Raw genomic sequence first — 26,139 nt, 5'->3', positions numbered from 1 at the left:
TGTAAAATAAGTACATACTGTAATTGTCATTTGCAGACACATACATACATTTTTGTTCATCTGTCAGCGTTCAAACCTTAATGCCTTTGCCTTAATGACATGTATATGTACCGTCTAACCCCTACTGCTCCTCTATGACATGGGTCTGTAGTGTCTAACCCCTACCTGCTCCTTAATGACATGAATATCTGTAGTGCCTAACCCCTTCTTGATCCTCAATGACAATGGATCTGTAGCGTGTCTAACCCTTACCTTCTCCTTATTTAAATGTATCTGTAGTATCTAACCCCTACCTACGCCTTAATGACACTAATGACCAAAATAAAACACTGTAAATTGCTTTGGATAAAGGCGTCTGAAATGAGTAAATGGTAAAGAGTCTTTACCAAACCCAGGCAAACCTTAAGGAAGCACCTCAGACTATGTCTAAATCCTCTTAGACTGAAAGGCAGGTTTTCGGCCCCCACGTTTGGTTCTATCTTCTTTGGTTCTCGTCTGCATGTGGAGCAAAAGGAGAACGACAATGAGGTGAAGAAGCATGGAGGACATTCCAGCCTGTCTGATCCTTCATCCCTCGCCAGGAACCCGTGAAGTCATCCATCACTGTCACGGCCTCGGCCAGCTCGGGAAGTTATTTGGAAGTTGGGAGATCTCGCGCCCTCCCGCTAACATATGGCTGGGTTTGACTGCAGGAGCTATCTGTGTCATCGCGTTTGGACGTATTCAATTTGGGTCTGGGGTCCCGTGGGGGGAGATGGAGTGGTGAGCGGAAGGGGGAGAGGGACTTCCAGATGGCAGAGCTGGGGTGAGATGAGCCGATGCACTGATGTCTTCCTTCTGCCCGCAGGGATAAATGTGATCCAACACACACACTGGAGACCGGATTCCTTTAGACCACAGGATCTGGAGTTCTGCTGTCTCTGCTCTCCTTCCACCAGCTCATCATTATAGCTTTTCATTATATATTTTTATAGCTTATATATTTTTATAGAATTATAGCTTTTCATTATATATATTTTTTTTTTTTCAGCTTTTCATTATATTTCCCATTAGCTGTTTAATTTAGCAGACATAGATATATAAACGACTGACAGTGGTAAATGCAATTTAGGAGCCGTTAGTGGTGAGGTCATTTTTCTCAAGGATGCCTTCACACGGAGTGCAGACACTGTGGTTATAACCCAGGACCTTTTTAGCTGGGAGTCAAACACCCCAACTACTAGGCATTCCTTTCCCAAGCGTCACTGGTGTTTTGACTCTCTCTCTCTCTCTCTCTCTCTCTCTCTCTCTCTCTCTCTCTCTCTCTCTCTCTCTCTCTCTCTCTCTCTCTCTCTCTCTCTCTCTCTCTCTCTCTCTCTCTCTCTCTCTCTCTCTCTCTCTCTCTCTCTCTCTAATATTATAATGTTTTTCCAGCCAACATCCATACATATATGAAGTATATTCTTCTAACAGTGTTGCTATAAGCAACCCTTAATGTTTTTTGCCAAGCACTCTCCCTGTGTAGTAGTCTTGTTTTTGCAGACTCTGGTTTACGTAAAGACTTTAATTACAACACAGCTTTAATTGCTGTTTGAACTGTTCCTGCTACTCCAATTCAGAATAAATTTATTTTAACAGACAAACACTTAATTAAGCTCTATTAATGCAAATTGTTGCATCATTTTGTATCCAGTATCTTAGTAGTGTGGCATAATTTTGAGCTATTCACTTGTGCTCTGCACAAGAAAGTGTAGTGAAATGGTCTGTAATAATAGCAATATGAGGACGAGGTAGAGGCTTTCTCTGTTCATGTCTATCTCATCTTGATCATTATTATGAATACTATGTTATTATTATGACGGTTACTATAAAAAGCCGGTCCCCTTGTGATCTAATTCTCTAGCCAGGAAAGGTGGGTCTAAAGAGTCACGGCAATTTTTCCCTGGTGACCAATAGGATGTGAGGGGAGCAGAGAACCTTCTTTAAGATCAGATTGAGGGGATGCAGACGTTCACGTCTTAAGTCTGGTGTCTCACCCCAACCATTCAGAGGGAAAGAGGCAGAAAGAGAGAGAGAGGTAAGAGGTCTAAAGATATTCAGCATGGTGAGAGAGAGAGAGAGAGAGAGAGAGAGAGAGAGAGAGAGAGAGAGAGAGAGAGAGAGAGAGAGAGAGAGAGGCAGTAAGAGGGAGATAGAGCGTGCAAGAAGAAGAAATGCGAGGTGTCAAAAAGCTATTAAGCATACTCTGGCTGAGACAACATAGAAGGGGGCTGTCAGAAGAGAGGCGGAGGATGTGTACGTCCCACGGCGACATAGATCAGACCTCTGGTCCGGCCCCACCTACTCTGTGAACCTTTATGCTAATGAGCATTCGGCAACAATGCCAATTAAACCCTGACCTGCTGGCTCCTCCATTACAGACATCAGAACTTACACTGCTCTTCCCTAACCACTTGGGGGAGGGGGAGAATAGGAGGGGAGGCATGTAGGGAGAGATAAAGGGGGGGATCAGAGAGAAAATGGGAGTGAGATGGAGAATGCACTCCGACATGAGGAGATAGAAGGAGGCAGAGAATGTGAGGTGTAAGGTGAGAGATGGAAGGCATAGAGGGAGGGGGGAGGGAGGGAAAGAAAGAAAAAGAGGAGAGAGAGATAACTTTCACATTGACAACCCTTATTTCAATGTTTACACTTCCCTGTATTGGTCTTAGTGAAGAAAACGAGGGCCAGATAAGATAGAGAGAAAGAGAGAGGGAGAGAAAAAGAGAGGTTGGGAATAAGGGAAGAGATGCAGAGAGAGAGAGAGAGAGAGAGAGAGAGAGAGAGAGAGAGAGAGAGAGAGAGAGAGAGAGAGAGAGAGAGAGAGAGAGAGAGAGAGAGAGAGAGAGAGAGAGAGAGAGAGAGAGAGGACAGAATGATAGGAGGCAGAAAATTACGGATATGGAGATGGAGAGAGAGAGAGAATGAAAGGAGAGAGAGTGGGGGAGTTCGAGAGAGAACGAAAGGAGAGAGAAGGAAAAAGAGAGAGAAATTGAGAGTGAGAGAAAGAGAGCTGAGAGAGGGGGAGGGAGAGAGCGTTAATAAGAGGAGAGAGAGAAGTCGTCAGTCCGCAGGCAGTGGTGTTCCTGGGGAGCAGCCAGAGGGTCGGAGAAGAAATCCAGAAGAAGAAAAACTGCTTTAATAAGGAACAACCAAAGGCTCTATCTGTAAACATACGCCCCCATCCCCCTCCCACCTTACTTCACGTGCTGCAGTCGAAGAAAACTTTAGCTTTGGGTTGAGTTTGACAAATGAACAGATGTGTGGACTCAAGTCACATGACTTGGACTCAAGTCAGAATCAAGTCATGAATTCGATGACCTTAGACTCGACAGAATGTAGTGAGACTTGCAACTTGACTTGGACTTTAACGTCAGTAACTCGTGACTTCACTTGGACTTGAGCCTTTTGACTTGAAAAGACTTGCTACTTTCCCCAAAACCTAAAGATTAAAAAGTATAATTTCATGTACCGCATTCATCCATCGAATATAATTGCAGGACAACCAATGAGAGGAACTGTCAAACAACGTGCCAGTTGGCAAGAATGATACCAAAGATAGTTTTGTTCGGTTTTGGTCACTATTTATAAGCCCATATTCAATTTTCCGCAAAACCTGATATCCACCGTGTTACACTGTCCTGTTATCTCCCTTTCTTTCCAAACCGCGATAAACGCCAGTTCACCTTTTCTGCAGAACGCCACATATCCAGTCAACCAATCACAGCGCACCATTCCACATCGTGTAAACAATTTGATATGTTATATTGATGCAATGAATTTATAGCATTTGGGGAAAAACGTGTAATGGATTTATGCATTTTGGTAAAACAATGTATTTGTTTTTAAAATAAATATTTTATCATTAAAATCTGGATTTTAATTTGTAATGTTATTAAAACCTCAAGATGCTATATGAAAGTTTGAAACAGAAAACAGTTGTTCATCATACCACTTTCTTAGTAAAGAAAACAAATTTTACTCAAATTGATCAAATGGGATTTATAGCGTTTTGGAACCAAACTCTTGCAAACTTAATCAAATGAAGCTACTTTTGTTCCAAATGTGTTTGAAGAAAGTTCTTGCAAAAACGGTTTTGATCATTAAATACAGATCTTAAAAGCGTACATGATCTGTGAAAATATTATTACTTAAAAGGACTCGAACCTCAAACTGTAGGACTTGGGGGCTTGTCGGTCTTGACTTGGGACTTGACTCGGGACTTGCCTGTCTTGACTTGGAACTTGACTCGGGACTTGAGGGTAAAGACTTGAGACTCACTTGTGACTTGCAAAACAATGACTTGGTCTCAACCCTGAAAATGAATACCTGTTTCAGGAGCACATAACAATAGCATATTGACAGAAAAGATCTGAGAGCCCAAAGCATTGCACTGCCTTTGAATGTCAACATTACCATAGACTATTAGACCTGGCCCGGATTCATATCAAAGCATATGTTGAAATACTCAGTAATGTTGAGAGATTCATTTAATTATCTGCATCAGTACACGTAGTTATGGAATTTCAGCATGAATAAGTGCTATTATTTAATCTGCCTTCACAGCATAGCATGGCCTGCGCTTGTGGCTCTCTGGCTGGGATATAGCTGTTGTGTTTTCCAGAGGTTGGCAGGGTGTGGGGGTGTGAGGAGAAGAGAACGAAGAGGTCCATATGCTGCTTAGCCCATGGCCAGGCAGGCTAATATATACCACTGGGACTCTCCAGCAATGTTTGGCATCAGATCTTTGTTGGGGCCCGGGTATGTACCACTATTCCCCACCACCAATCGCTCAGCAGAGCCCATATATTCCTGCTGGACGTATAGTGAAAGAAAAGTGGTAAAATACCCCCGAATTTGAATCACTGCCAGGTTAAAAAATAAGGGTGATGTATGTGTTTTGGAGGGCTGGTAGCTGATGGCTGCAAGGCTAGCGGGGGATTGGGAGGTATTGCTATCGACGGAACATTAGCAAGTTGGCGCGTTTCTATGATTCAGTTGACCAAGTTAAACTTGCCCTGCAGAGAGAGCCGCAACGCCTATGTTTTATTTTTCTAATATCAAAGCGACACAGATCTTAAAAGTAAGGACAAAGAAAAAAGGAGGGGTAATAACATTGGTTTTTTCTATACTTCAAAGATTAATTCTGTTTTTTATTTTTAATGATCAAATGTAGAAGTGAACAAATTATAAGCCTGTATGTAGTGTGAAAACATCATAGGCAAGGGGAAATAGCATTCTGAATGCATTAGACATTTCTTGTATTATATCACCTATTTCAACGAACAAAGAACAACAACATAGAAGAAAGTCGTCACAACCTCAATCGATTGAATTTAATTAAAATTCAACTTGGTTCCGTTTGCATGGAAATTAGCAAATGGAACAGAAAGGTTAAATTTTTTTGACATACATACTTCAATACGTCTAGCGGCATGGACTGTAGAAACAAGCTAACAAGAAGATATTTTTTTTTTCATGGTAGCTTTAATATTGCCCCCCAGCCATTGGGGCCAGATTAAATTTCTGCCATTAGCCAGTGACCAGCAAACAGAGGCAGCAGAGCAGTGTCCGTGAGCTTGCAGCGGCTGTAAACAAAGTTGCTGTTCTGCTCAGCATGTGGAGGGAGACCAATGCTCTGCATACCAACACCACACCGACAGCGTGCCCTGCTAATGACAAGCACATTCACTCGCAATAAACAAGAAACCAAAAAAGTCAAAGTAGCCGTTTTATTAAAGAATACAAAAAAGTAGTCCGTCCTGGCTGCCTTCAAAATGCACGACGGTCGCTATGCAACACACTTTAGCGTCCCTCCGAGAGAAGGCTCGGCTAGAGCGGTTCGCCGGCAATTTATCCTATGGAGCAGTTCACTCGCCGTGTGCCTAAGCTTTCGTTAGTCTCTCCATCGCCTTGCTTACTCCCGGAGTAACAACATTTACACCCTCTCCATCATCCAACATATGTTTTACTTTGTACCTGTTTCTACTTCCAGGCGCGGAGTGATATGCAAACTTTCACAAAATGATCAGGCGTCATAGCAGTTATGTATACGCTCATTATACAAAAGTTAGGAACCAATCAGATCGCTGGATTTAGGCCCCCCGTTGTATAAATGGACACATACAACATACACAACATCAACATGCAAGCACACAACCACACACACACACGCATACACACACACGCATACTATTACACACACACGCATACACACACACGCATACTATTACACACACACGCACACACACACACACGCGCACACACACACACACACGATTTGAGAGTGTGTGTCTGTATTATTGAGGGTGTGTGTGTGTTTGTATGTGTGTCTGTGTGTGTTTATGATTGAGTTTGTGTGTGTGTGTGTATGATTGAGAAGTTGTGTGTGTGTATCTGTGTGTGTATGATTGAGAGTGTGTGTGTGTGTGTGTGTGTGTGTGTGTGTGTGTGTGTGTGTGTGTGTGTGTGTGTGTGTGTGTGTGTGTGTGTGTGTGTGTGTGTGTGTGCGCGCGCGCGCGTGCGTGTGTGTCCTCAATCCTCAGCTAAAGCTGCAGGTTGCAAAGTATTCTCCAAAATTCATTGAACAGTAGAAATGGGCGAGAGAGGTTCTCCTATACGATGAGCAGTGAGCGAGAGTCTTCTGTTGAAAGGTCAATGGAACACCAACAAACTGAAGATCAATTATATTAGTGTTGGTAAATCGTGTTTATGTGTCACATATGAAAGGATGAATGTACATTTGTGTGGGAATCAGTGACAATCAATAATATATCGTTGCTAGGGTTGATATTTCAATCCAAGCAAGTAAATAGTAGTAGTTGAGTAAATACTTAAGTAGTAGTAATATAAATAAAAGCAAATTCCTATAATGTTTATTTTCAAGGTATACACACAAAGTATTCTTTACATTATATTATAATAATACATTATAATTACTAGAAACATTACTTTCAGCTGTATGCTAAAAGACTGGTGCTATTGGTTATTAGATCACCAACCATAGGCAAGGCAAGGCAAGGCAACTTTATTTATATAGCACTATTCATACACAAGGCAGACTCAAAGTGCTTCACATATAAACATTGTCATACAATAAAATAAAATAATAGATAAGTAAAAGAAAACATATGCAAAGAAATTAGTAAAATAGAAAGTGCAATGTATTTAAGATCAGATCAACAGTCTCTCTGGTATCCGCGTCGGGACTCCAACCCGACCTAAAGGAACTTGGTACTTTCTCTGGGACTCCAACCCGGATTCTAGTAACCCTTATCCTTTCTCTCTGGTATCAGATCATGTATCTTTCTGTATGTATGTGTGTTTGAAAAGCCATAGGCTTTTCAAACAGACATACATACACGCACGCACGTACGCATGCACGCAAACACGCACTCTCACACACACACACACACACCATACATTAAAATACACATAGGAAGACTGAGGAACATCCAAACAGACATTAACAGATGCGCACGCAAACATCACCTTCATTCACACACACACACTCACACACACACACACATATGTCACATGTCACTCAATCACAGAGTCTTGTCACTCACATGTACTCAAGTATGTCACACACTGATACACAGAGAGAGGACATTTATATATTAAACATAAAAAGGTCAAACACATACCACTAATTACCGCACTTACACAAGGAGGTTATTTAAATAGATTTTGAGAACAGAGAAACCTCTGAAATATGTGTGTGTGTGTGTGTGTGTGTGTGTGTGTGTGTGTGTGTGTGTGTGTGTGTGTGTGTGTGTGTGTGTGTGTGTGTGTGTGTGTGTGTGTGTGTGTGTGTGTGTGTGTGAAATGGTCAAATGGTCATGGTCTACCTTCCTTTCGTTAGCTAATCAGCTCGTCCGTCCCACCCATGTGGGCAATCTCTCAAATGACAGTCAGCAATCCCCACCCTCTAATTGCAAGCTACACTTCAATACTTTTTTTGGAGGTTGGAATGATAATTACCCAGAACAATTAAAACACATCTGTGCCACAAAGACCGCTGCATGAACACAGTCAGTGTGGGATTGTGTTTGTACGTCCAACTGCGTTTTCTTCTGCCTCACTTCCTTTTCATTAGGAGAATGTTCTCGCCAGCACGGGAGCACTCCGGCTAAAGCCCCCCGAGACGGCTCTATTCATTGGTCGGTTACGATGCCCTCTTTGATTGCACACATTAAGACGTGTGATTGGATGGTTTTAAATGGGCCGGGATTACGGGAGGTGAGCTCCCTAGTGGCTAACAGAGAGTTAAGCTAGCAGAGAGTTAGGCTGGCAGAAACTTTAGCTAGTAGAGAGCCACACTACCAGATGGCTAAACTAGCAGAAGCTAAGCTATCAGAGTGCTAATACATCAGAGTTAAGATAACAGGCAATCAACTTCTTGCTGATCGTGCCATCTAATCCATTTCACATATCTGAAGTATAATATAGAGTACTCCAGGCTCATACGTCATCTTTTTTTAGATAACAAAGCTGTGAATGATTTATGGTGGTAAAGTGATAGTGTCTAATGTAATCATGTTAAGGAGAATGCAATGTTGTTTATAATGTACCAAGTTTGAACAAGTCTCGTAAATCTTGTGTTACTTATCTGTTCTGAAAGATGGTGTCAGAGAATTCTACTGAAAAAGAATAATTGGAAAGTAATGTCACAAGAGGAGCAGGAAATACAAACATGGTCATTTTAGACAAACCCTGACTGCAGCTGAAAGAATTTACCATATCTAAGAAAACCTAGAGACCGGCTGTTAGGAAAAGGGAATATATTTTTGGGGAAAATTATGCCTAACACCTCTGGAACATGTTATTAGTGAAGACATTAAATATTGAAGCCATCTCTAAGGAATGTCAGTTTAGGGAAAATTAATGGAAATTAAAAACCGTTATTGCCCTTTGGACAGTGATGAGTAATGGGAGTATTCAGGGTCTTCACGTTATACAAAAAAGCCCTCCTACTCTTCTCTTATCCCTATTATTTACCAGTCCAAATTATCTCCCATGTGCCTCCTTTCTAATTGGCTTCCTGTGTGCATTGTGACACTGTAGTGACAACATGTCCACATGTCCAATAATGTTACAGGAAGTCAATGGGCTGGGAAGGAAAATATGAAAACCTCCCCTGAACCTTGCATCAAAAGAGGAGAAACCTCAGGGGAACTTTTGTCATAAATATTTGACCTGTTAAGCCCTTTGAGACTATAATGGTGATTAAGGGCTATACAAATACAATTGAATTGAATTGTAGTGATAGATTGGTGGTGAATGGTGCCCAGCTGGAGAACTTGTTAGATAAATGTCTTCTGTATGTCTCTCACCTACACAACTACACATTAATTTATATAAGTGTGTGTCTGCCTGGGTATTTGTGCATGTGTGTGTCCTTGTAGGTTGCTGTAACCCACTGACATCATCACCATCACCTCTAACATTGCTACTAAAGTTTGTGAATATGTCTCTCTAGAAGCTTCCAGAATACAGAGATGCTCACTTAAAATGGTACAGCATCTCGTCTGAGGTTCTGAGGGTTGACATCATAAAGACATCATCATCTATGTGGCAGCTGAACCAACATGAGTTACCGGTCGTTATGCAAGTTTTACTACGCAGCCATGCTGCTATTATACTCCTTGACAAGACCTTCTTTGTGGGTGAGATGGAAGTCTTCTCTTACCCCTTCCAGTTGAAGCATCCATCGCTTTTGTTCCCTCATTAAATCACAACTAAGAGTCTTAAATATCTAAATAATATATATATAAATATATAAAGTACAGAAATCAATTCTGCAGGCCCCGCGAAAGGAAAACCAACCATGAAATCCCACTGTATGAGCGTATAAACCCTTGAAGCTAACCAGTCAAGTGTGAATATTTTCCCTTTCTACGACTACAGCTCCTAGAAGTCTCTGTTCTCCTCCCTCTGCTGAAGACACAGGCCCTGGCTTTGCCCAGGCTGAACCTGGCTTCAGAGGGGAGCTGTGATCTGGCGCTGTGCAGTCAAAATGACAACTTAGTTTAAAACTTCCTTTAGCAGCGGGCTGACACCCATGCCGCACCCGTCGTCAGCAAGAACGTGTTGAAACATCCTCCATGCCTCAACCGGGCCTTTGTCTTGCATCACACCACGAATGCGGTTTACCAACGACGGGTTGAGTCTCCAAATGTTTGTAGATCGTTTTTATATGGATTGGTAATGTTGCCAAACTAATATTGTGTATCTCAAGTAGGGTTGTTTTGTTTTGAAGGATGTCTTGTCTTATCAATCATATTCTGGCGGTGCCTCGAATGTTCACTCTTTACAATACTGCAGAAGTGTACGGCATTCAAATGATGTGTTTTCCTGTTTTCTGATAATTCCGTGAGCTTTCCTGATTTTAAATTTGCATCTTGTAAATACAACAAGAAAAATTAAAAGCAGGGAAAGTAGCAGACACAGAGTAGTAGTAATGCTGAGTGGAGGCTTCAGATATAAATCTCTCCATCTATTGGATGAACCGAGAGCTCCAAATCAAACAACATCATCTCGACCATGTTGTTCTTGTTGTAGTTTAGTTGTAGTAGTAGTCGTAGTAGTAGTAGAAGAAGGAGTAGTATTAAATGTAGTAGTAGTGTATGTTGGGCAATGCGTAGCAAATGCATAAAAGAACAAATTAATAGATGGGTCATTTGCTGATAATGCTCTCATACTGCCTCACTCCTCAGATCAGGGTCATGATAATCAAAGCAAAAACAAAAAGCATAAACCCCTTCCAGTCATCTAGCTCTGTGTCAGAAATCACCCGGGACCTCTCTAAGGATAACCAAACTGTGCAGCACATCTTCACTGCATCCATTTCAATCTGCATGGAGGTTGCGTGTCTGAATGTATTACCGAACCAAACTGGTGAGGCACCTCACTCCATCCTCTTGGCTGAAGGCTTTATGTTCCAGTGGTGTTTATTGCCCAGGAGATTACAGCGGGGCCAGTGCTGAACTGTTAATTGCGTGGTTCGTTATATCTGGGCGGTGGGGTGGGCCTCTCTGAGGACTGATTAAGGATCAGGAATAATTTACGGTGTCAGCACGTCCTCGTGATGTCCCGCAATCTTGCTAATACATCATCCTTGCCTCCTAGTGTAGCCATAGCTCAGGGCTACAGCAAACCTAACCTCAGCTTGCTTCCATCGTTTGAGGTCAATGTGTGACCTCATCTCAGGGTTATTTTCCCTGTTCTCCCCCATGTTGTTAATAGGACTACATTACCCAGAGGGCAAGGTGGATATATGATACAAAGACAGACAGACAGGGAGGGATAAATGGAGGGCTGGATGGATAGATAGACAAACATTGACGTGGATGCATCACTGTTACGTTAACTGCTATGCTGTATCCTCCATCCATCGTGTAGCCCTGCAGCACCTTTCCAGTTAAATTACCTTGTTAAGGCAGGACTTAAAATAGGCCCAGCAGTAGATACTTAATGCTAATAATAATCACTACAGTCCTGTGAGTCCGGTGCTATTCTGCACTTCATGCGCCACTAGTGAAATAATAACTATCATTATTATTATTATTAGACATTCGTATGAAAGAGGCATTCTGTCCTTTGTATTCCACCTCCCTGAATGATATGATAAATTGTATTGTGATTGCTTCTGATAGATCTACTTTCTCTTTTCCTAATTGATCAAATCAATGTTGCGATACGGGCGTGGACTTCACATGCTTCACATGCATCTTCATCCACAGTCTTTCTCCCCTTGCTCCATGTTTAGACGATTCATTACGGAGATATGAACTATATATCAACTTATCTTTTTTAACTTCAAATTTTACATTTATATACACTGTATGTCAAATTGCTATTTACTCTTGACGCTATCGCTTACTGATATTTTGGGGATTCTGCACGGTGCATAAAACCTTTGGTGACCTTTGCGATGTAACCCCTGGTACGAGGGTGTTATCCACCCCTCCACCTCGGCCCCATCATGTCCTGCCTGGTATAAGCAGAAACCTTGGCGACAGTGCACGTGTTTGTGCGGACTATAAATGAAACACCTTGGGTATTCACGCTATAAAGGTCAGGGTTTGTTGCTATTCCCAAGCCGTCACCCTATAGGAGACACTCACTGTTTGGAAAACATCCCCAGGTCAGATAGAAAGACACGAGTTGTAGGGTTCCCAACATCTGCAGCACATTTGGAATGTAAAATATTTTCTCCGTCCCAGATGAGAAATGGGGGGTTTTTGGATATATTAATTATGTTTGTCATTATGTCACACGTTGTGTTTGTGTACAGACTTTTCAAATTACCGCAGAAAAAGTGTTACTGATTGACTGGGAATAAAACATGAACCAACGCCTACACAATAAAAGTTACCTCAGTATTCTCGTCGCATTATCATATAATGTGTAGAAAATATAACTGGATAAAAAACACCCAAAGTCTGTCTCATATTCACATTTGAATGTAAATCACATTTAAAAGTGATTTGCTTTATTGTTTGATTAGTGCTTGGTTAACGCTGGGGAAGGACATTCTATCCCAAAGTCAAGGAACAGGCTCAACACTCATCCCAGTCTGACCTTTGTACTGGAAAACGATGCCTAGTGTCATTTCATAATATCTTGGAATAGAGAAAATCTTTTAGATATAATCCAATGAGTCATACATGAATACGTGTTATTGACAAGACTGGCATTCCCATATCATTTTAAGCAGCGGGTTTTACGAACACTGATAATAAATTACTCTTTTTGAGTTGTGGAAAAACAATCCCTCCGGCAGAATTGTAATCTATGTTTCACTCTCTCCTCCTTTCTGTCTGTCGCTTCTTATCTTTCTTTCTTGTTTCTGTCTGTCTTGCTCTCCATCACTCTCCTTTTCTGTCTGTCTCTCTGTCTCTCTCTCTGTCCCTCCCCCTCTCTTCCTACCCGTCTCTCTCCCCACCACTCAATCCCCCTACTTCTCTCTACCCCTACCTCTCTCTCTTTCTCTACTTCTCTCCCTCCCTACCTGTCACTCTCCTTGCCTGTCTCTCTCCCTATCTCTATCTCTTTCTCCACCTCTGTCTCTCCCTCCCTACCTGTCACTCTCCTTGCCTGTCTCTCTCCCTATCTCTATCTCTTTCTCCACCTCTGTCTCTCCCTCCCTACCTGTCACTCTCCCTGCCTGTCTCTCTCCCTATCTCTATCTCTCTTTCTCCACCTCCGTCTCTCTCTCTCCCTACCTGTCTCTCTCCCTATCCGTTTCTCATTCAGATGAGCACCTGCGGATATGTGCGTCTCAGGGTACCACCTGTTGCACGTCAGAGATGGAGGACAAGCTGGGCCTACTCAGTAGGCACACGTTTGAGGACCTGATGGCGAACAGCAGTCACGACATGAGGACCTCCTTCTTCTCCAAGCACCGGAAGTTTGATGGTAGGACCAACATTCTCAATACCAATCTTACGTCCCTCTTTTAACTCTCTACATATTTGGTAACATATGTTTGGTAGTGTGTTACCTGTTTGGCAACACATGTTAAGTGTTTGTTAAGAGGTGTTTGGTAGTGTGTAATGTGTTTGGGGACAGGTGTTTGGTAATGTGTAACGTGTTTGGTCACAGGTGTTTATGGTTGTGTGCAACATATTTGTTAACAGGTGTTTAGTAGTGGGTAACATGTTTGGTCAAAGGTGTTTGGTAGTGTGTAATGTGTTTGTTCACAGGTGTTTAGTTGTGTGTAACATATTTGTTAACAGGTGTTTGGTAGTGTGTAACTTGTTAAGTCACAGGTGTTTGGTATTGTGTATCGTGTTTGGTCACAAGTCTTTTGGTGACAGGTGTTTGGTCGCGTGTAACGGGTTTGATAGCACGTGTTTGATGTTGTATTACGTGGTCACAGATAGAACATTCGGAGATGGCTCAGCGGCTCAGCCAACTAGTGCTCTAACCACATTGTGCAATGCACCCTCTAGACACCACAGGTTAGAATCCCACCTGATGTCCTATGATGGACGTCAATCCCTATATTCTTCAACCGTCCTGACTCTCTTCACTCAACTGTGCATGGAGGTTCAAAAAAAACATCCATTGTATGCAATCAGTTGTCAACATCTGGCTTGGTTTAATGCCTATCATATCCTAGACCAGTGTCGAACTAAATTCTCTGCTCTCTGCAAAAAATGAATAATCCTCCTCTTGCTGTCAGCCTCTTACTGACTGGTGTGGAATTCTACGATTCTTTGAATTACAGATCTGTGGCACGGTGGAAATATTGTAAAGCTTCGCACAGAAGTTTCAGTTCTAAACATATTCTCATAGAAAAACTGTACGGGCTCTAGATACACGTCGCACTGCAGAGCAAAGAGTTTGTGTGTGGGAGTGTGTGTGTGTGTGTGTGTGTGTGTGTGTGTGTGTGTGTGTGTGTGTGTGTGTGTGTGTGTGTGTGTGTGTGTGTGTGTGTGTGTGTGTGTGTGTGTGTTTTTGTTTGTCTTTCATTAACAACCAGGAGTTCTGTTAGTGGTATAGTAATAGTGAGAGTTAGAGGTATATAGCCTTATCACTCATACAGTATACATATCGCACTACTTAATAGCAGGCCTGTCGCACCAGTTACTCAAGTTACTCGACCCATACACGGAAGCGCACACACTCCCGGGCTAAGCAATATGTTTTTAAACATATCGGTTCCGCGTTAAACCTTTGTATACACGCACACACAATGACACAGGGGGAGGCTTTTATGACTTGTATGAAATCAATCTGTTTATTTCAACAACTGCTCCATCAACATTGAACATCAAAATTATTTCAACGTGGGCTTAGGCAGATAGGCCTACATGCGCCGAAAACAGATTGCTATTTATTTTACTGAACACAGCCTGCATGACAGGGAACTAGACAAGTCTTTAGCATATTGTTGCCAGCATTCGTAGTGTTGATCAGCTGAGAAATAGTCCGCCAAAAACGTTGACGTTGCTTAGCAACCGAGGATGCTGGGGTTGATTAGTTACTGGACTACTTGCGGAGTGATACGATAGAATCGCTTTTGCAGAGGTTAGGACTCCTGCACATGTTCTTCGGGCAGGGGTTGACTGCTCCCCACCTCTGACAAAGGCTATGGTTTTCTTGGAGGGTCGGAACCGTTTCGCCCACACAAGTCCTTCGCTGATGACTTCAGCGATGGTCTTAAGAACTTGATCATGCGTCCAGCGGTACCGTCCATCTCCAATGGCCCTGGTGCAGCAGCTGAGGATGGGCCTGGTTCCTCCTGCGTCTCACCAGGTTGAAAACCTGTGCGTTGTGTTGCTTCTGCTCCCAACGGGCGCTTGATCCTCGCTCGGTGGATCTTAAGGGCGTGGATATTCTTACTGCATGTACACTGCTTGTTCATAGTCGTTTGTCCATTGCTTAGGTCTGTTGCCGTCGTTTCCGTCCGACTTGGGTGCTCATCCTCCCCCCCTCTCGGTAATTCTAATTAGTATGAAAGTGGATTGGAGGCAAATTTGAATACCGCAAGATTATGAATTTAATCAACGGCCCAACCTATGTCTTCACCAGTTGTTTATTTTCACCAGTCTCTCTCTTCTGAAACCTCTCACTCCAACTCCCTTACTCCATCTCTCTCTTCCCCTATCTATCCCTCTCCCACTCCCTCTATATCGCTCTCAATCTGTCACCTGTCTTTATCTACACCTTTCTCCCTCCCCCCTCTCTCCCATTTGCTTTCTCTTTCTCTCTCTTTATCTCTGTCTGCACCCCTCCCTCTGTCGCTCTCCAGCTCTCTCTCTTTCCCCCTCTCTATGTCTCTCTCTACTTTGTGGGGGTCTGAATCCTGGCTCATCCATTTTGAATGTCCTCATTCCTGCTCCCCAGTTATTTATAGGGCTCTATTATGAAAGCCTAAGTTACTTTTTGATTACGGCTGCCTTCCTCTGGAGGCCGTATGGCTTTTGATGCATTATTGAGTAATTCACAAGGAACTGTTGCATGCTGGGTTTATCACTGGGCTGCGGACCCACGCTACCTCCCATATAAACACTGGTGATGTCCGTTATATTATGTCCAGAAGGTTTATTTAAATCCTTGCCCCAAAAAACATCTGTCTAGCCCCAGATGACACAGCTGAGAAGACGAGTTAAAAGATTCAGAGAGAGAGAGAGAGAGAGAGAGAGAGAGAGAGAGAGAGAGAGAGAGAGAGAGAGAAAAGATTTGTGGTAAGGTGTGTGACTGTGTGTGTCTGCCAGAGTGATAACAGTAGTTAAACCGACAGAGATAAAGAGAGGAACTCAGAAAGAGAGGTGTGTGTGTGTGTGTGTGTGTGTGTGTGTGTGTGTGTGTGTGTGTGTGTGTGTGTGTGTGTGTGTGTGTGTGTGTGTGTGTGTGTGTGTGTGTGTGTGTGTGTGTGTGTGTGTGTGTGTGTATGAGAAGGGGAGAAAGCTGGAGATAAATAGTAAAACAGACAGAGATGAAGGGAAAGAGAAAACAATAACACAGGCATTTTGAGAATAATGGAGACAGAGAGGGAGAGCGAGAGGTAAATACCAAGCAGCAGAGCGGAGGATGGAGAGAGCGATGGAGAACGAGTATGACAGACAGAGAGGGAGTGAGATGAGATCAACAGCGAGAGAGTGAGGAAAACAAGTGAGGAAACAAAAGGGGAAAAGATACAGAGAGAGGGAGATAGATAGAGGTGGAGAGAGAGAGAGAGAGAGAGGCAGCAGAGCTGTTAAAGATTAATGACAGTGGATAATGGTGGGTGAGGTGGTCATACTTGAGTGAAGGCAGGGCATGGATTAAAAAGAGCATTGAGTGAATCCTCAGCTACAGATGGACTCAAACACTATGATTGCAGGACCGTCTGCTCTGCTTCACCTCTCTTTATTGCTTCCTTCGGTTTTCTTCCTCATATCTTTTTTATTCTTCTTCCTTTTGATATTTTTCTTCTCTTTGGATTTTTTTTGCGACTGGGTTTATTTACAACGGAACCATTGTATAATGTAAATGTTTTTCATGTATTTCAAATACACTGAATAGAATATTAATAAACAAATCCCTTGTGGTTTAACCGTTTGAGATAGGATACACATGTTTTTATAATTATACACAAATGTATAGAACCAATACATACAAATGAAAGCCATTTGGATTTGAGTCAGTTTTTTTGACTAATTAGGCTGTAATTTACAATAAATTCGTATTCTGAAATTAGACATTAATATTTATATACTTTGGGGAATCCAGTACTATCCAGACAAATTTGATTTATAAACTCACAATTACCAAACACACCCCTAGACTCCAACGCGACAACATTCACACATTATTCGTGTGACACCTGCAGGTTTTAAATCAAAACCAACCCGTAGCGCCCTGCCACTGTGGGATGAAGAGCGCTCGCATCCGCTAGCCAAACCCAAAGCAGCACTTGGGAGGCTCATTATAAAGGGTTTGGTGGACGCTGCATGGCGTGTACCTCTGGAGACACACAGCTAGCTGGATCAGCTTGCGCGCTTGGTTGAGTAAAGTCTAGATGGAGTAGTGGCAGTAGAAATTGAAGCCTGTTGGATCCTGAACCCCCCCCCCCCCCCCCCCCCCCCCGCCACAACCACTCAACACCCAACCATCCACCTCCCCTTCATGCTCCCGCCTTTAGTATCAAACTACTACACACACCAGAGCAGAGCTCAGGAGCCACTCCACTCCCCCAGTGCTCTGCTGTGTCTCTCGACCACCTCGCTCCACCACTCCTCCAGTCCTTGTCCCTCTACCCCCTTGTTGACAACTACTGGGTCAGGTTAGGGGGAAACGTAGAGGCACATCCGTATAAACCCAGACATTCTCCCGGGATCTTTATATAAGTTTAGGAGGTGAAAAAACGAGTTGTTTCACAACTGAAGGGGGAATTTGGAATGCATTTAGAAAGATGTGTGTGTGTGTGTGTGTGTGTGTGTGTGTGTGTGTGTGTGTGTGTGTGTGTGTGTGTGTGTGTGTGTCGGTTTCGATGTTAACAGCATATTATGCATGAGTATATAAAAGAGTTGATACAAGTCATAAGAGATATATTTCAAATGATAAGTTACTAGCATGGGCTCTCAGAGGTCCTCATTAAGCCCTCTAATGAACGACAATAGAAGCTCATCTTCAAATACCAGATGAATTATTAATAAAAGCTTTGAAAATTAAAGAAAAAGGAAACTGTTGAAGGAAGAACAGTTTTTCAAATCGTTTGGAAAGCAAGACTTCCACAGTATAAGTTAAAAGTAATTGTCCAAAATCATAGCAATTCTTATATAAATAACTACAATATATATAAAATAACTTAAATTCCTTTAATAAGTGATTGTTCCATTCCATTCTTATCTGGGATCACGGCTGTTCATGTATTTGTGTTCATATTTAGGGGCTTTAGATAAGATTTAAGAGCCATTATTTAATTCCAATGGAATAGCCACCCGTCAGCTATTAGTGAGTGAAATGTGCTGTAAAAATATATGTTCCCAGTTGTTCTGTATTCTTAAGCAGCCTCACGGGCTGAGCTGCTTAGGGAACTCTTAGTTTTAGAGACCTGGATTGCATTTAAATCATTCCTAGTCAGTCCGGGGCGATTTGTTTGGAACTCAGCGGGTTGAGGGAAGTAATATAATGATGATCATATCAAAGAGAGGATTAATTGAGAAGAATTTTGAGTTTTGCGACGAAAGTTTTTGTCTGCGTCTATTTGTTTTAATTTTGAAGCTTTAGTAACTCAATGATGCTTGCACGATTAAGGAGTATTAATTACTGGTTTCCTTAATCACAAAGTCACAAAGCCCGCTCTACTTACACCGATGTAAGGGTTGCACACACACACACACACACACACACGCACACATCTGGTGGACAAGAGCTTATTTCGCCCTGCTTTGTCCAGAAAACACCACTGTTGTCAAATCTCAAAGTCACTTGCGTTTGAGAACCATGTTTTTACAGAAGATTCTTTTTAAGAAGCATTTTTTTATAATGCCAGTAATAAGCAAAAGGATTCAGGGCTAGGCTATCACGCTCGCTGTTCCACCAGTATCAGTTTCAGCTCCCATGGGAACGGGAGTCATTCAACATCACTGTGGATAGGGAGAAGATCTGGAGGGTGCGAGTCATCTCCAAGTAATCCTTCTTTTTGTTGTCCTCCCCCTGTGTTGAAGGCAGAACACATCTGAAGCACATCTGTCTCTTTGAAGTGCACACCCATGGGGAGGCCGCGACTGACCCAACCATTTCCCACCCTCCCATATATGTGTATATATATATATATATATATATATATATATATATATATATATATATATTTCAGGTGCATTATTAATGAAAGCCTGGAGTTCCTGGAAGTGCGTATGAATAAGTCACATTAGTTTTGGTGTCAGCGTCTCGTCCATGTCAGGAAGCTGTTATTCCCGGCAGAGATGGAGGGGGGGGAGGAGTTTGCTCGGCAGCGCTGTAGCGCGTGTTGGTGGCGGCCTCCATCATCGGGGGCAGGCTGTGACCCTGTGTCATGTCCTCCTCTCTGGATGGATTGGGAGGTGCCAGTGCGGCACTCCCAGCGGCCACTTTCAAGGAGACACAGAACTGTCCGGGAGCCTTTCTCTTTACTCTCTCTGTGCCAGATGCTGCTATACATACAATATATATATATATATATATATATATGAAAAAGTATATATTGTATCCAGGGTGGTAATTGAGTTGAGCTGAAGGATATGCAGTTTGTTAAGGGCACAGCTGAGTTCCTGTTCTGTGATGTTTTCATCCACAACCTTCCTATCCTCGTCCATGCTCTCCTTTCCACTCCCCTCTTTTCTTCTCATCTTCACTCCCACTCTTCTTCTTCACTCCTCTCTCTCCTTCCCCTTTCCTCTTTTTCCTTCTGGTCCCCTCTCAACACCACACTTAATTTTCTTTCCTTTCATCTCCTCTCCTTTCCTTCTCTCTGGATCACTAGTAATAACAAATAGTCCTGATAATATAATGATGCATCACTCATTCTACAGTTAGAAGAAGGAAGGCCACCCTTGCTAGCTGTCATAATGACCTTCCACAATTTATTCATAACCAGAATATATTAACAGACTGTACATGTTATCTCGGGGCTATCAACATGGTCATTTGTATCCAACCCGTTCATGGACATCATGTAAACCAGTATAACGTCCTTTATATATGTATATTCTGTTCATATTGATTGTTCTGACCCTAGAGCATTTGATGTGACGTTTTCTTCTTATATCTTGATATAAGTGCACTTATTATCATGGAGCCAATTAGAAGGGCAAGGTAATCATGTGTAAGTAGCTTCAATGACCTTGTTGTGGTGTATAGTGGTTGGGGCTTGGCCATGGCGATGGTGACTTGATTTCAGAAGTGGTTATTTTGCCGTGTTAAACATTAAACATGTTAAACAAGTCCTCTGATATGCACAAAAATCCAATTCAAGTTTGTACAAATCCCTTTTCTCTCGTTATGCCTGTACACTAGACAATTTTTTTAAATTTTAAAAACAAGATAGACAACAACACACCTAACAATAGATGGGGTTACATTTGACTGTTTTGGTCGTTAAGTATGTGGAAGGCAATGGTTTTACCAACAAAGCCAACCAAACACTAACCGATTCCTTTCCTCAACAACCCAGTACTGATTCTCGATACTGGAACTCGCAGAAATCATATAAACGGGATTCCAATGTAAACAGACATGAAGGACGGCTGCCATACTATGCTCTCTTTTCAGACAGCTATGCCAGCTTTCTGAACTCGGAACTTGCCACAAAGGTTAGACCTTACTATATATGAGTAGTAGAGAGTAAATGAAGTCCTAGAAACGTGAGCACTACACCAAATGAATACCTTTTTGAGGGTTAACGTTGAATATTATTTGTGTTTCCTACCACATCTTATCTTGCAAGCAGCTACTTATATAGATTCATGAGATTTAGGACATGATGCCATCTTCAGCTCCTTCCACCCGTGAAAGTTACCTCAAATCAGATTCTAAGTTGTGTTACATGCACTAATGACCACGATTCGTGATGTCACAAATGGATGGCACCTATAACGGTCCAGTGAGCACAGATATGCAAATACTTTATACTTTACGTCTACTAAATGTTGAGGCGTTTCTAATTTGCATAATCGTTTTCGCTCACCTCTGTAAAAAATATGATTTACAGCTGCCTTCAGTATAGGGTATTGAACTAAAAAGACTATTGAAAATGACTACTTTTTTTTTTTTTTTAATGAATACTTTTTTGTCTTATTTGTTTCATATCCGTTACATTTGCAGACATTTCCCATCTGGGATAAATGTGGATACTTAATTGAATTTGCAACAGCACGGTATCTGCGTCTATTGTTTTCCATTTAGGAGCTATTTTAGTTCAATGATATTTGGACCATTTTGGAGCCTTTGAGCAGAATCATTTCTGGGGTTTAAATATGTGTGGGTGTCACCTATAACAAAAACGCTTGCTTTCTCTCGTTCTGAGCCTCAAAAAATGATCTGTACGACACGGAAAGTTGCGGTTGGACAACGGATAGTTGAATTCGCTGTCGGCATGAAGTCTAACATAAAGAGCCTGTAGCGGTGAATGAATAAACGAGACAACAGTGCTGAATGAATGATCATGACACTTATCATTGGCGTCAGTTTGGTTTGAAATGTGCTGGGGACAGAGACACATTCGGAAGTGCATTTTTAGAAGTGCTGGGTACAATGAGGATGCACTCCTTTTTCTCTCTTTAGTGCCGGTGTTTCAGTTCAAGTGGTGACCGGTTTAACTGGTGACCCTCAGCCGAATGCTTCGCTTGTTGTCGTGGCTACACCAGATGTTCGAAATCGGGACCAGACACGTAGCTGTCCTTGCGATTGCCTCTTTGATTTGTTATTCAATAAAATGTCAAAAACATTACAATCTCATTCGTTTTTGGAGTGTAATTGGAAGAAACTTGTCACGTAGAACCGTTCTAAGCCGAAATAAATGGAAAATGAATGTTTAAAATATGATACATTACGGGATTCGAATTCATACCATTGGGGGGGAAAAATATAACAATCCGCAATTCCATTCCATTGTGCCGTTGACCCACTGGGGGAATAACCGCCGTAGTATAACAGAATTCGCAAATACTTCTTGAAAACACGAAAGGCAGCCAGATCAACTTGTGACCCTACTTTTTATGTAGTTATGACCATGCATTGGTCGCGTTTCTAAAAAATAAGACGCCTTTACATCCAGTTAATCCAAACCTAATGTTGTGTTGCCCTCCACTGCTTGAAACTAGCCAAAAACACTGTTATGCGCTCATTCGATCATTTCGGTCGCCTGATGTGGTGTTGTCGCGTCCTCCTTCTTTATATCCTCTCTGTAAGCAATGCAGCGACTTCGGAAATCAATGTGACGCAAGGCGATACCACTTTGAGACACAACGTTTATTCACATGAAAACATACATTACGAGATTCGAACTCGTACCATTGTGGGGAAAAATATAACAATCCGCAATACCATTCCATTGTGCCGTTGACCCACTGGGAAATTTGCCGCCGCAGTATAGCTAATAGAATTCGCAAATACTTCTTGAAAACACGAAAGGCAGCCAGATCAACTTGTGACCCTACTTTTTATGTAGTTATGACCATGCATTGGTCGCGTTTCTAAAAAATAAGACGCCTTTACATCCAGTTAATCCAAACCTAATGTTGTGTTGCCCTCCGCTCTTGAAGCGTGGTAAGGTTAGTTTTATATTGGACGTTGGATATTCAACGCATTCGAAAAATCTATTTAGCACTGGCTTCGATGGACGAATTTGTGTCAAACCAACTTAGATGTGTTAATACAAGGCTTACCTATGTAAAACAAAGCACCATTTGATTTTATAAAAAAAAATGTAATGTTAAAAAAGGCTATAAATCTATTTTGCGGCTTGACCTTTTGACCTACCCATATCAAAACACATCTGGTGTAATCAACTAACTGCCCCACACATAACACAAAGCTTATTTTTTCCAAAAACCCACGTTTTGATTTTATAAAAAAAATGTAATGTTAAAAAAATATTTATAAAATCAAAGGGTAGGTGTTTTGAGAAAATAAGCTTTGTCTTATGTGTGGGGCAGTTATTTGATTACACCAGATGTGTTTTGATATGGGTAGGTCAAAAGGTCAAGCCGCAAAATAGATTTATAGCCTTTTTTAACATTAAAATAATAGTATAAAATCAAAGGGTAGGTGTTTGAGAAAATAAGCTTTCTCTTATGTGTGGGGCAGTTATTTGATTACACCAGTTGTGTTTGATATGGGTAGGTCAAAAGGTCAAGCCGCAAAATAGATTTATAGCCTTTTTAACATTACATTTTTTTTTATAAAATCAAATGGTGCTTTGTTTTACATAGGTAAGCCTTGTATTAACACATCTAAGTTGGTTTGACACAAATTCGTCCATCGAAGCCAGTGCTAAATAGATTTTTCGAATGCGTTGAATATCCAACGTCCAATATAAAACTAACCTTACCACGCTTCAAGAGCGGAGGGCAACACAACATTAGGTTTGGATTAACTGGATGTAAAGGCGTCTTATTTTTTAGAAACGCGACCAATGCATGGTCATAACTACATAAAAAGTAGGGTCACAAGTTGATCTGGCTGCCTTTCGTGTTTTCAAGAAGTATTTGCGAATTATACTACGTATACTGCGGCGGCAAATTTCCCAGTGGGTCAACGGCACAATGGAATGGTATTGCGGATTGTTATATTTTTCCCCACAATGGTACGAGTTCGAATCTCGTAATGTATGTTTTCATGTGAATAAACGTTGTGTCTCAAAGTGGTATCGCCTTGCGTCACATTGATTTCCGAAGTCGCTGCATTGCTTACAGAGAGGATATAAAGAAGGAGGACGCGACAACACCACATCAGGCGACCGAAATGATCGAATGAGCGCATAACAGTGTTTTTGGCTAGTTTCAAGCAGTGGAGGGCAACACAACATTAGGTTTGGATTAACTGGATGTAAAGGCGTCTTATTTTTGGGATACGCTACCAATGCATGGTCATAACTACATGGAAAGTAGGGTCACAAGTTGATCTGGCTGCCTTTCGTGTTTTCAAGAAGTATTTGCGAATTCTATTATACTACGGCGGTTATTTCCCCAGTGGGTCAACGGCACAATGGAATGGAATTGCGGATTGTTATATTTTTTCCCCCCCAATGGTATGAATTCGAATCCCGTAATGTATCATATTTTAAACATTCATTTTCCATTTATTTCGGCTTAGAACGGTTCTACGTGACAAGTTTCTTCCAATTACACTCCAAAAACGAATGAGATTGTAATGTTTTTGACATTTTATTGAATAACAAATCAAAGAGGCAATCGCAAGGACAGCTACGTGTCTGGTCCCGATTTCGAACATCTGGCGTAGCCACGACAACAAGCGAAGCATTCGGCTGAGGGTCACCAGTTAAACCGGTCACCACTTGAACTGAAACACCGGTAATGAAAGTTTCTGAAAGACGGCATAACCATGTAGCTAATTACTAAGGAATACTCAACCAAGCGCGCAAATCTGTCTGGCACGTTTTATGAAGAAAACGTTTTCAAAAAGCATCGGACATATTACCCACTATGTTCTGCTCCATGTATCCAATGTTGACAACGTGACATGATATGGCTAAGCTAACAACATAAACAAGAGGAGCTAGGAAAGGAATTTAACTGCGTGTTTAAGTTCAGAAGTGGCTACACACAGCACTACAAAAATCGTCAAGATTGAAAAAGAAAAAAAATATTTGTTGCACAGCTGAACGCTGTATCACATCAGGAGCTGGCTGTTCTCAATTCACAACACGCATTCCATCAAAACTAGCCTACATCAGGCATTCTGACCAAAACTCATGAACTCCCCCCCTCAATTATTCCAGAATTCAAGAATGACCAAAAGTCACTTTGTGTCAACAAGAGACTGACTCCACCGACTATCAATTGCAAGTTAAAACAGCCGACCACTTGAGTGCAAAAAACACAAAAGACCTCGCCACAGCACCAGCAAATCTTAAGCAATAAATATCGCGTCTTACCTTTATTTATGTGGCAGTGGTCTGCAGATGCATCCCGTGGTGTAGCCTACCACAAATCCATTTAGTTCAACAGGTTATCGTTCTGATACTGTCCATGGTACTAGCAACCTGCTCAGGTGCTTCTTACCTATGTATTCAGGCTAAAATGACTTGATTGCCTGATGCCTCATCATCCCAGCCAGAGTATTGGTATTATTAGTAATGGCTACTTGCCAAATCGAAAAAATAACTTCACACAGTGTGTCTTTTTCCAATGTATTTGTTATCATTCGTAGCGTTGATCAGCAGAGAAATAATTCGCCAAAGTCGTTGACGCCGCTTAGCAACCGAATCCGAATGTAGTCTACAGCATTGAGAAGAGCCGTGTAATAAGTAAGGGATAATGTATAGAATGCCGGTCATTATCGGGAAAATAAGCCCCGACAGGGCGAACCGGAAACCGACGCGCAGCGAGGGTAATTGCTTCGGGGTCATCCCTATGTTCCCCGGGTTCTATGATCCCCGTTTTTCCCAAAAAGGGTCCTATGTTCCCCTGTAGCCGTACATACCGGGGAGCGGGACCCTTTTGGGGAAAAGCGGGGAACATAGAACTCTTTTCTGGGAAAAGGGTCCTATGTTCCCCGCAATCTATCAATCTTTAAAGATATTTAAACTGACGCGACATTCGCGTGATGACAGCCAATCGGCGTTCAACAGCCTGACCACTGAGTGACATGTGTAACGTAACAGCCAATCAGCGTTCAACCGGCCAACTCGGTGCAGTGCAGTCCGGGGTGAACTGCAGCATGGAGGAGAAAGTGATTGTTACCGTTTGCGACTCCCGGAGCACTTTATATGATAGTATATACCAATATAATATAGACCCCAATAAAGACCCTTTTTTTTAAAAAGGGGTCCTATGTTCCCCAGTCTCATACAAAGAGGGGAACATAGGACCCGGGGAACATAGGACCCGGGGAACATAGGACCCGGGGAACATAGGACCCGGGGAACATAGGACCCGGGGAACATAGGACCCGGGGAACATA

At 42.1% G+C, this 26,139-nt stretch overlaps 1 protein-coding gene across 2 annotated transcripts in view; it reads left to right on the top strand.

The window, feature by feature from the left end:
* gpc6a (glypican 6a) overlaps nt 1-26,139 on the top strand; it is a 109,479-nt gene that overhangs the window by 14,444 nt on the left and 68,896 nt on the right. For both annotated transcript variants that reach the window (XM_056608103.1, XM_056608104.1), the window contains exon 2: nt 13,279-13,440. In XM_056608103.1, coding sequence (XP_056464078.1) covers nt 13,279-13,440 — 162 coding nt within the window. The remainder of the gene's footprint in view (nt 1-13,278; nt 13,441-26,139) is intronic.

This window comes from Gadus chalcogrammus, chromosome 14 (genome assembly GCF_026213295.1).
Source record: "Gadus chalcogrammus isolate NIFS_2021 chromosome 14, NIFS_Gcha_1.0, whole genome shotgun sequence".
Taxonomy (NCBI): Eukaryota; Metazoa; Chordata; class Actinopteri; order Gadiformes; family Gadidae; genus Gadus; species Gadus chalcogrammus.
This window is presented reverse-complemented; position numbering and strand designations above follow the sequence as displayed.